The 10,137-nt window shown below is 34.7% G+C and overlaps 1 protein-coding gene across 1 annotated transcript; it reads right to left on the bottom strand.

The window, feature by feature from the left end:
* Positions 1 to 3,488: 3,488 nt before the first annotated feature.
* Positions 3,489 to 5,034, bottom strand: LOC144960358 (uncharacterized). The gene is made up of 2 exons (XM_078893441.1): positions 3,876 to 5,034; positions 3,489 to 3,526 (listed from the first exon to the last, which is right to left on the bottom strand). The coding sequence occupies exons 1-2, from the start codon at positions 5,032 to 5,034 to the stop codon at positions 3,489 to 3,491; spliced, it is 1,197 nt and encodes a 398-aa protein (XP_078749567.1).
* Positions 5,035 to 10,137: the final 5,103 nt, after the last annotated feature.

Below are 10,137 nucleotides of genomic sequence, written 5' to 3'. Positions count from 1 at the left end.
TTTGGCATAGTTTGCGAGGTAACTAACAGTATGCATGGGAGGTGAAGTTATACCCTTCTCACGTGTTTATACTAATCGTGAAAGTAGGTCGGCGTGAATATTTTCACAGCCTGGTATGTGAGAGATACTGAAAGTGTAATTTTGCAAAAATAGACTCCACCTTAGTACTCTACTATTATTCATTTTGTTATTTCTTATGTACGTGAGTGGTTTATAGTCCGTTTCGACCACAAACTCTTTTAGTAGTAGATATCTGCTGAATGTCTTTAAAGCAAAGACGATGGCCAGTCCTTCACGCTCTATTACAGAGTATCGTGATTCTCTGTCCAATAATTTTCTGCTTGCATATAAGCAAGGCATTAGAGTTCCCTCATGCTCCTGTAATAGTACACCTGCGATGCCCTTATCAGACGCGTCAGTTCTTACAACACATTCTTTTGATATGTCGGGTAATTTAAGAATTGGTTCTGAACAGAGTAATGCCTTTAATTGGTTAAAGCTATTCTGACACGCTTCTGTCCAAACAATTTTGTTCGGTGACCCATTCTTTGTCAGATTTGTTAGCGGTGTCACGATGTGCGCGAAGTTGTAAATGTATTTCCTGTAAAAATTTAGGAGCCAAACTACTTTGCGTACTTCTTTTTTTTTGTCTTAGGTGGTTGCAATTGTGCGATTTTTGTTTGTTTTTCTGTCTCGGGTGTCTGTGTCCCATGACCAACGGTATGATTAATCCTGCATTTGAAGCTTCGATATTAGTAAACATTGGTTGCGACACTGTGTCTCTATCAAAATACTTTTTTAGCATATTTGCATGGAATGTCTTTGTTGTGTTGTTAATTTTAATCTCGTAATTAACATTAGATTTTACTGCTGTTATTTTGAATGGTCCTTTCCATGTAGCTAAAAGTTTACTCGAGTCATCGGGTAAGAGTATTAGTACTTTGTCACCAATCTCAAATTTTCTTGATTTGCTTTTTCTATCGGAGTATTCCTTGTATTTCTCTGCTTTTTTAGTGACGGATTCCTGTGCTAGCTTACATGTGTCCTCTATTCTGTCTTTCAGGTTTCTTACATATTCGTAAGCAAACATAATTTCGTTATTGTCCTCCTCATTCCCTTTACAAATGTCGGCTACTATATTGATCGGGCCGCGAGGTGATCGTCCATACATCAACTCAAATGGGGAGTAGCCTGTAGATTCTTGGGGTATTTCTCTATATGCAAATAGGATTGCTGGTAAGTATCTGTCCCAATCATCTGGTTTTTCTGCTGACACTTTTCTTAACATATTCTTTAGAGTGGCATTAAATCTTTCACAAAGACCATTTGCTTGGGGGTGGTAGGGAGTTGTGAATGAGTGTTGGATTCCCATGAGTTTCATGGTTTCATGCATCATATGTGATGTAAATTGGGGTCCATTGTCCGACAGTATCTCATTTGGTATGCCTATTCTAGTAAAAATTGTCATCAATGCTTCAGCTATGTGATCCGATGTAGTTGATTTCAATGCTATCGCTTCTGGCCATCTGGTTGCGTAATCGACTAGTGTTAGTATGTGTGTGTGGTTTCTATCTGATTTTGTTAAAGGGCCTATAATGTCAATTGCAACTTTTTGAAAAACTTTTTCAATAACTGGGGTTGTCTCTAATGGCAATCTCGGTATTCTGCCTTTTGCGACTCTTCTTTGGCATGTGTCACACGATTTCACATATTCTCGGACGTCTTTAGTAATTCCAGGCCATGTGAAATTCTCGGATATTCTCTTCAATGTGGAAGAGCTCCCAAGATGTCCAGAAGTTATTGAATCGTGCGCTATTCCAAGGATTTTGTTTCTGTAAATACTCGGCGTGACCAGTTGTTTAGCTATTTTATTTCTTTTCCTATGTAACCTGAACAGAATATCTTTTTCAATGATGTATTCAACTTTTGATTTCGTCCCTTTGTTTGCGATATTGAAATATGAAGTTAAAGTCGGGTCCTTTTTCTGTTCTTCGATGAACGTGTTCCTGTCAAATTGTTGTGGTTCTAGAGAAATAGTCATTGGCTTCTCTGTTGTCTTAGTCATCTTTCTTGTTTCTGCTAGACAAGCTGTTTCTTGGGTTAATGACCATTCTTTTACATCTGTTGGGTTGTCTTTAAGACCTTTTATATTGCCAACAATAACATCAGCGACGGGGTTGGGAAGTATACAGCATTCCACTATACCTGTATAACAATAATAATAATAATAATAATAATAATAATAATAATAATAATAATAATAATAATAATAATATAATAATAATAATAATAATAATAATAATATAATGAACTTATATAGCGCCTAGTTCCAATTTGGAATTGCTCACTGGCGCTTTACATCAACACATCATGTATGATATACAAATATAGAACTGGCATGTTAAAACCACACAAATTCGATGATAACATAATATATTATAATAAAATACATACTAAGAGTCCAAATTATATGCCCTACAGAAAAGCTCAGTTTTTAACCGTTTTCTAAAGATAAGTGGATTTTCACTATTTTTAGTTTCAATATTGATGGAGTTCTACAGTCGGGGGACATGGTGGTCAAAGGATTTCTCATGAAAAACTAACGATTTTGGGGGTTCCCTTAGGATATTTAAATTGGCAGATCTTAAATTTCGACTGGGTTCATAAAGGTGGATAAGTTCCTGAAGGTAAACAGGAGCGGAATTGATTAAGCAATTGAAAACATGGTGAGTATTTTAAATTCAATCCTAAACTTTACAGGTAGCCAGTGTAGGTCCTCCAAAATCGGTGTTATATGCTCACGCTTTTTAGATAACGTTACCAATCGAGCTGCTTTGTTCTGTATCTTTTGGAGTCGATTAATGACATTATTATCACAACCATAGAGCAAGCTATTGCAATAATCAAGGCGGGTAAGAATCAAAGAGACCACAAGAAGTTTAGTAGTATCAATATCAAGAAGCCTTCTAATAGCACCAATAGATCTAAGGTAAAGATTGCAGGATCTAGTTACATTAGTGACATGGGCAGACATGTTTAATTTGGTATCGAATAAAACTCCTAAGTTTCTCACAGGTTCTTTAGTGATGGGAATTACACAATCAGAAAGATTCAGGTTAAGCGTGGAAAGGTCCACGAAGCCCCGTCTTGTAATTTGCAACACCTCTATTTTATTTTCATTTAACCTGAGTTTGTTGCAACACATCCAGTCACTTATCTCAGAGATACAATTTTCTATATCCGTTATAACATTGAGATGATTGTCGATATTAATGGGAAACAGTAATTGGGTGTCGTCTGCGTAAAAATGGTACTTAATAAAATATTTTGAGATGATGTCACCTAATGGTCTGATATAGAGGGTGAATAAAGAGGGTCCCAGAACTGAACCCTGTGGTACACCAAAAGATAGGGGACAAGGAGAAGAGAAGTCATGTCGATTTACAGACACTGATTGAATTCTGTCAGAGAGGTAAGAAGAAAACCAGTCAAGGACAGTACCCCCAAATCCGTATAGTGTCTAAGTCTGTCAATTAAAAGAGTATGGTCTATTGTGTCAAAAGCAGCACTAAGGTCGAGTAGTATGATAATAACATCATCATTTTTCCGACATAAATGATTTATGATATCATTATGGATTTTAATAAGAGCAGTTTCAGTGCTGTGAAAGGGGCGATAAGCAGACTGAAATTTAGAGAACAAATTGTGTTCATTCAAAAACGTGTTAAGCCTAAAAGCAACAATTTTCTCAATTAGTTTAGACATGAGGGTGAGATTCGAGACTGGTCGATAATTATTTGGGTCTTCTTTGTCAAGGCTAGATTTCTTTAATATGGGAGTGACAATAGCATGTTTAAGATTATTAGATACCTCACCAATAAACAAACTAGCATTTACAATATGAGTAAGAACGGGAACCAAAATATCAGCACAAGAAAGAACAAGCCATGAAGGAATGGGATCTATTGGGCTGGTTGTTTTGGAGCATTGTCTCAGCGCAGACAGTAATTCTGTTTCAGTGGCGGGTTCAAATTCGTCGAATGCTGCTCCGGCTGGAAGTGCATTAGTTTCATTTTTTTGTGCTTTCATTATCTCTTCTTTGTCCAAATTATTCCGAATACCTGATATTTTATCTCTAAAGTGTAGAGAGAAACTATTTGCGGTAGCAATAGGGTCCTCGAAATTATTTGAAGGATGATCCTTCATCAGTTTGTTCAGGGTGGCGAACAGTTCACGTGAGTTTCGTTTGGCACTTGTTATTTTATTTTTAATGTATGTTTTTTTACATGATAGAATTAATTTGTTCCGTTTGTGTTTTAGTCTTAAATAAATTTGATTATGAATATCTAATTTGGATCGACGCCAAATCCGTTTGGCAGATCTGAGTTGATGTTTCAGTGTTTGTAACTCGTTGCAATACCACTCGGTGTTTGGTCGAAGAATAATTTCTTTCGTGACCGATGGACACAGCTCATCGAACACAGTTTTCAGTGAATTATTATATGTGTTTACCATATCGTGAACATTATCACAACTCTTAACAGAGGCGAGTAAACCCAAAGACCTAATGGATTCTTGAAATGTTTCTTTATTTAGTGATTTTGTTTCCCGGTATGTGATCGTTTTCTTGACGGTTGTTTTGCATTCGATTTTTAGATTTAAAGCAATCAGGTTATGATCTGAAATTGTGCGATCCAAAACGTCAACGTTATCAATTATTTTGTTATCTTTCCTGGAAATTATTAAGTCTAAGATGTGCCCCGCCTTGTGAGTTCCGTCCTTTACATATTGTCTTAAATTGTGACTATCTAAAATATCCTTTAACTTCAAACATTTTGTATCCGTTAGATCGTCCATGTGAACATTAAAATCGCCCAATATAAGAATTTCACCACTGGTTGTGCTAGTTTCTAACGCGAGCGTGTCGATTTCATCATAGAATTGATTATGAGTGAGTTTATTCCTTGTAGATGGAGGAGGTCTATAAATTACAACAACATGGTACTTCTCATTCCTTTCTGATGTTAATGTCATATCTAGAGATTCGAAAGTTTTGTTATTCGATTGCGTCTTGTTTTTCTGTAGCTTAACGGATTCTTTATGAATAACAAAAATCCCTCCTCCTCGACCGGTTTTTCGATGCTGTGCTATGAAACTATATCCTCGTGGAATCAGTTTACTGTCATTGTTTTTAAGCCAACTTTCCGTGATAATAAAAATATCCAAATCCTTCTCAATGATAATATTTTCAATTAAGGCTTCCTTTTTGTAACGGACCTTGCGTTAATCAAGCCAACTTTAAGACATTTATGATTGTGATAATTGTTGTTAGACGATGAGTTGTTTATTTGTATAGGTAGCAAGGAATGTCGTCGTTCAATGGCCTTGTGTTGGAATGACGGTGTGAAGAAACGATTAAATATATTCATGACAACTTTTATCCTTTTCCTTTTCTTTCTTCCACCACTTTTCCCCCGTCTTGTCTTCCTTCCATTTCTATTTTTGTCTATCCTTTCCTTAAACTGTTCACTCGTCATGTTTTGATTTTTTAACACATGTGATGATAATAGTTCATGATAATATAATCGAAAAATAACAAGTGGGGGCAGCTGGTAAGTTGTATTATATTTGTTAAGGGACAGCAAGAAAGTATGGTGGTATTGAATCGCCGCTGGCATTTCAAGTGCTGGTGACAACATTTAAAGATAAAAACAATAACAATAGGGTGTTGAATGGGGTATGGCGGCTAGTAGAAATCAGGGATAAAAATCGGCCTCTTGAAGAGTAAAATCCATTTATTTAATTTAAAATCAACTAAATACATAAAACGTTATCATCACAGGGTGCACTGAAGACTAAAAATCACAACTTTATAAAAATTATAGTCCAATAGTTTGAATTCACGAATAAAAATCTGCAAATAATAGAGAATAACACAGAGGTGGTAATGGATGCAGCCGTTCACCAGCGCTACACACTACACACTACACCCAATAGTATGGGGTTTCTATGTACACATTAGCTGTTTCAAAGGTTTCGACTGTGCCACTGAATGTGATGCATTGTACCGTTTTTCCAGTTTTGTCTTCGTCGTTGATCAAAGATGCTTTTATTCCTACTGTACTGCATCCTGTGTCTCTCAATATTTTGCAATCAGTTCCATTAGCTTTGCCTTCACAAAAAAATAGCGATCCTGATTTGTGAGTTTGTGTTAAAAGTGACATGCCTTTCACGCAATACACATTTATATTTTCTCCTGACATTACTCGTGTCTGATTGTTTACACTTGTTTGGAGTGATGCATTTGCAGTTTCTTTTGGATATCCCACGATTTTGTAACATTTGTCTGCTGTGTGGCCTTTCATTCCACAATATTGACATTTAATTATAGGTTTGTTGGTTTTCTTATACTCAGTATTATTGTCAGTGCTATTTCTTGTTTTGTTTTGATAGGGTCAGCTATGGTCTCTATTGAACTGTTTGTTCCATGGTTTGTTACTATGGTCATCCTGTTTCACTTGCGTGTTCCGAGTGATTGATCGGCTCGTTCTATTTGAGTACTGAACTTTAGGTGTACCTGGACTCTGAGCAGCAGCAGCGTAGTATGGTTCCTTCAATGTTCTGCTTAGGGGTGTCAATGGATGTGCGCTGTTAAAGTTTTCTGCGAGGATTTTTAATTTGTCCAAGTTTTCTGGCTTTCTCTCTTTAAAGAATGCGACTAAATCTCGGGTTGCAAGCTTGAAGATTCGATTCTTCAGCGTGAGTTAGTAAAGGCCTGCAAAGTCGTCTTGTTTTACGTTTGCCAACTCAAGCCACCGATTTAGAAATTGAGTAATTCGGTTCACGAATGTATTAAAGTCTTCTCCACTTTCCGGTTTTGCAGTGTGAAACCTTTCCTGGTAACCATCTTCCGTTAATCAAAATCTTTTTAGTAGAGCGTCTTTAATTTTACCATAGTCATCTGCATCTTCAGTTGTTAAGGTATAGAAAACTTTTAGCGGTTCTCCAGATAAGCAGTTAATCAAGGCTGTGGCCCATTTGCTTTCTGGCCAACGATAACCTTTAGCCTGAACTTCGAATCGGTGTAAGAAGGATTATAAACAGTCTGAGCGTTCATCGTATGTTGGCATGCGTGGAAGTTTCACGAAAAATTCATCACTATTATTATGTTTTCTTTCATGACCGGTTTTTGTTTTTTCAATTTCCAGCATCATTTGGGTCCTTTTGGTTTCTTCTTCTGCTAAAGCTATTTTGTCTTTTTAGTTCCCTTTCTTGGACTCTTTCTTCTCGTTCTTCTCTACGTATTCTTTCTTCGTGTTCTTTTTCTTCTCTACGAATTCTTTCTTCATTTTCTTCTCTACGAATTCTTTCTTCGTGTTCTTTTTCTTCTCTACGAATTCTTTCTTCATTTTCTTCTCTACGAATTCTTTCTTCATGTTCTTTTTCTTCTTTTACTTTTTCTTTGCACCATGAAAATATTCTTTCCTGGGGTATTTCTAAGTCCTTTGCGAGACTTAAGTATCTTTTATATGCTTCCATTTTTGTAATAAATTAGTTACGATGTTTTATATATATTATATTGACATGATACTGTTACTGACCGTTTTATTTATTTACACTTCCTGGAATGAACTGTTCTATTTTTAGAAATCTCTCTCTCTTATTTCAACTTATTATGTATGTTGAATTTGATGCCTTTTATCGTTATATCTTATAAAGCAATGTGTCAATACAATGCGGAGTTATGACTTGAGTCAATAACAATGTGTCAATCGCGTGTACTCTAAACTATGTTACTACGAAAAATGTATCACCAATGTGTGTGACTCGTCGTTAATTTGTGTACAATTATTCGCAATGACGCTAATATACTAGAGTGTGATAACAATAATAGGATGCCAAAATAATCCCAAGTTATCTATCACTAAATATAACACGACGGCTAGTAGACTCCTTTTATTATTATTTAGTTTTTAAAGACTCACTTTTCAGAACATAATATATAAGTGGTTTTCGGTAACAGTAATATGCCAAAAATGCATTTAAAACAAATCACTATGCAAAACAAATCACGATGTCTATAGTTACTATGTGATGCCCAACTCATGTAAAAGAGAATAATGAAGGATATATTTACCAACTCAGTTCGTGGCTGGGACCTCTCTCTTGTTCAATGGTTGTTCAACAATTGTAATTAGGCATTGAAGAGTGTTTAACAGTGATGTCTGAAATACAAAACAATAAAATATCGTAAGATTTACAATAGTTACAAAATGTGTTCACAACACTGAGTGATTGGATTATAGGTGAATGAATTGTTATGGAATGTAAACATATTGAAAACAATTCATGAATGAGGCAAACAACAAAATGAAATGAGTGATATAATAACAAAGTGGACAAGGAATGACTGAATGAATGAAAAACTGAGTGAATAGATGAATGAATGAATGGATAATGTATGAATGAAAGAATGAAGGGAGGAATTAATTTATGAATGATTGGATAAATGAGTGAATAAACGAATGAATGGATGAATGAATGAATGAATAAATAAATGAATGAACAATGAATGAATGAATAATTTATAAATGAATAAATGAATGAAGGAATGAATCAATAAAATGCTATTCAATTTGAATGAAAGAATGAATGGATAAATTGCTATTCCATTTAAATGAAGAAATGAAAAAGAAAAAAAAATTAATCCTGTAAATAGGGAGTTCAATTAAAATATGATCAAGTGGGGCAATTAAGAGTTTTACAATTTAAACTTTAAAATTAGATGAAATAGATATAAGTAACTAAATAAATTCAATTCTTTATATGTGTCCCCTCCAAAATGTCATGGTCTCAAGTGAGTAAAGAGCTACTCCACTATGCATAAAGATATATGTAGAATGAGGCCCCAGAATTTACTAGTTACTATAAATGAAAAACAATTAACGATCTGTTTAAAATGAAATAAAAATAATGATGAAATTTAATTAAAAGAGATAAACAGTGATCGTGGCAGTTACAAATAGAGATATGAATATTTTACGTAACTTATGATAATATCTCAGGTTCGTAAGTTTACGTTTCCAGGCAGTTGATGGGCTTGGATGATCTATTCCTCTGATAATAGGATTGGACTCGTAAAATTCCACTTCCAGGCAATTGGTAAGAGGTTATAGCGTAGTACAGCGGGCTTGGGTTTGATCCTTGAAGATTATACAATCAAAGTTAAAAGCTCCGGCGTCTTAATGGTGTAGATATAATATCTACAAAGTCCCAAAAGATAAAAATCTTACAATATATATATATATATAGGTATAGAGTGACTGGCCGTCCGGCATAGATTGTGGAGAGAAAGTGAGTGTCAAATGTTAGACCTATCAGCTTTTATAATAAGTGGCTACGTGACAGAATGTAGAATGAAAAGTATTCACTAATTAGAAATTAATTCGAGGGAAGGCTATAAAAGGAAAGATCTAATATTAGAAGGTAAAGTTTAAGCCTACCGAAATATAACTGGAGTGAGATGAATTCAGTTCTTAATAAAATAAAATTTAATAAGATAATTGTGAACAATCTTTACTGTGACATGCTCTTTGCCAACAATAACACTATTTTAAACCTTCCTCGTTATATTTTGAAGTGATATTCATTGATGAACCTTTCACATTTGAAGTCGTTTGTTTTTTATTTGACAAAATGTGAAAATGATGCGTTTCCAGGAAAAATGACAATAGCTTCTTTTGATCTCGCATTTTGTCCAAGTTCTCTTGCATTGTAATGTTTATCAACTTTTTTAAAAACTATATTGCAGTTGCAAGGTTAAGAAGTTCATATTGTTGCAATGACAACATTTTATATGTCCAGAATCGTAGTGAGATAAAAATTGTTTTGTAGTTGTTGGTCCTTGTGTAGGATTTAGAGAGTTGGTTAAAATCAGTTTATTGAAGCCCTGGTTGGTGTAGCTATATTTATTCATGCACAGTTGAACATATTAAATACTTAGACAATATGTCTGCCTTTTTCAACTCTTTAATTATACTTGCATTATTAACCAGCTAATTGTTTAGTTGGTTTATTAAACAATGGCTCTTTGTGTTTATTGTCAACATGAATGAATTGATTGATTTGTCATCTTTT

This window comes from Berghia stephanieae, chromosome 15 (genome assembly GCF_034508935.2).
Source record: "Berghia stephanieae isolate SIO BIC M18660-M18661 chromosome 15, UCSD_Bste_1.3, whole genome shotgun sequence".
NCBI lineage: Eukaryota > Metazoa > Mollusca > Gastropoda > Nudibranchia > Aeolidiidae > Berghia > Berghia stephanieae.
This window is presented reverse-complemented; position numbering and strand designations above follow the sequence as displayed.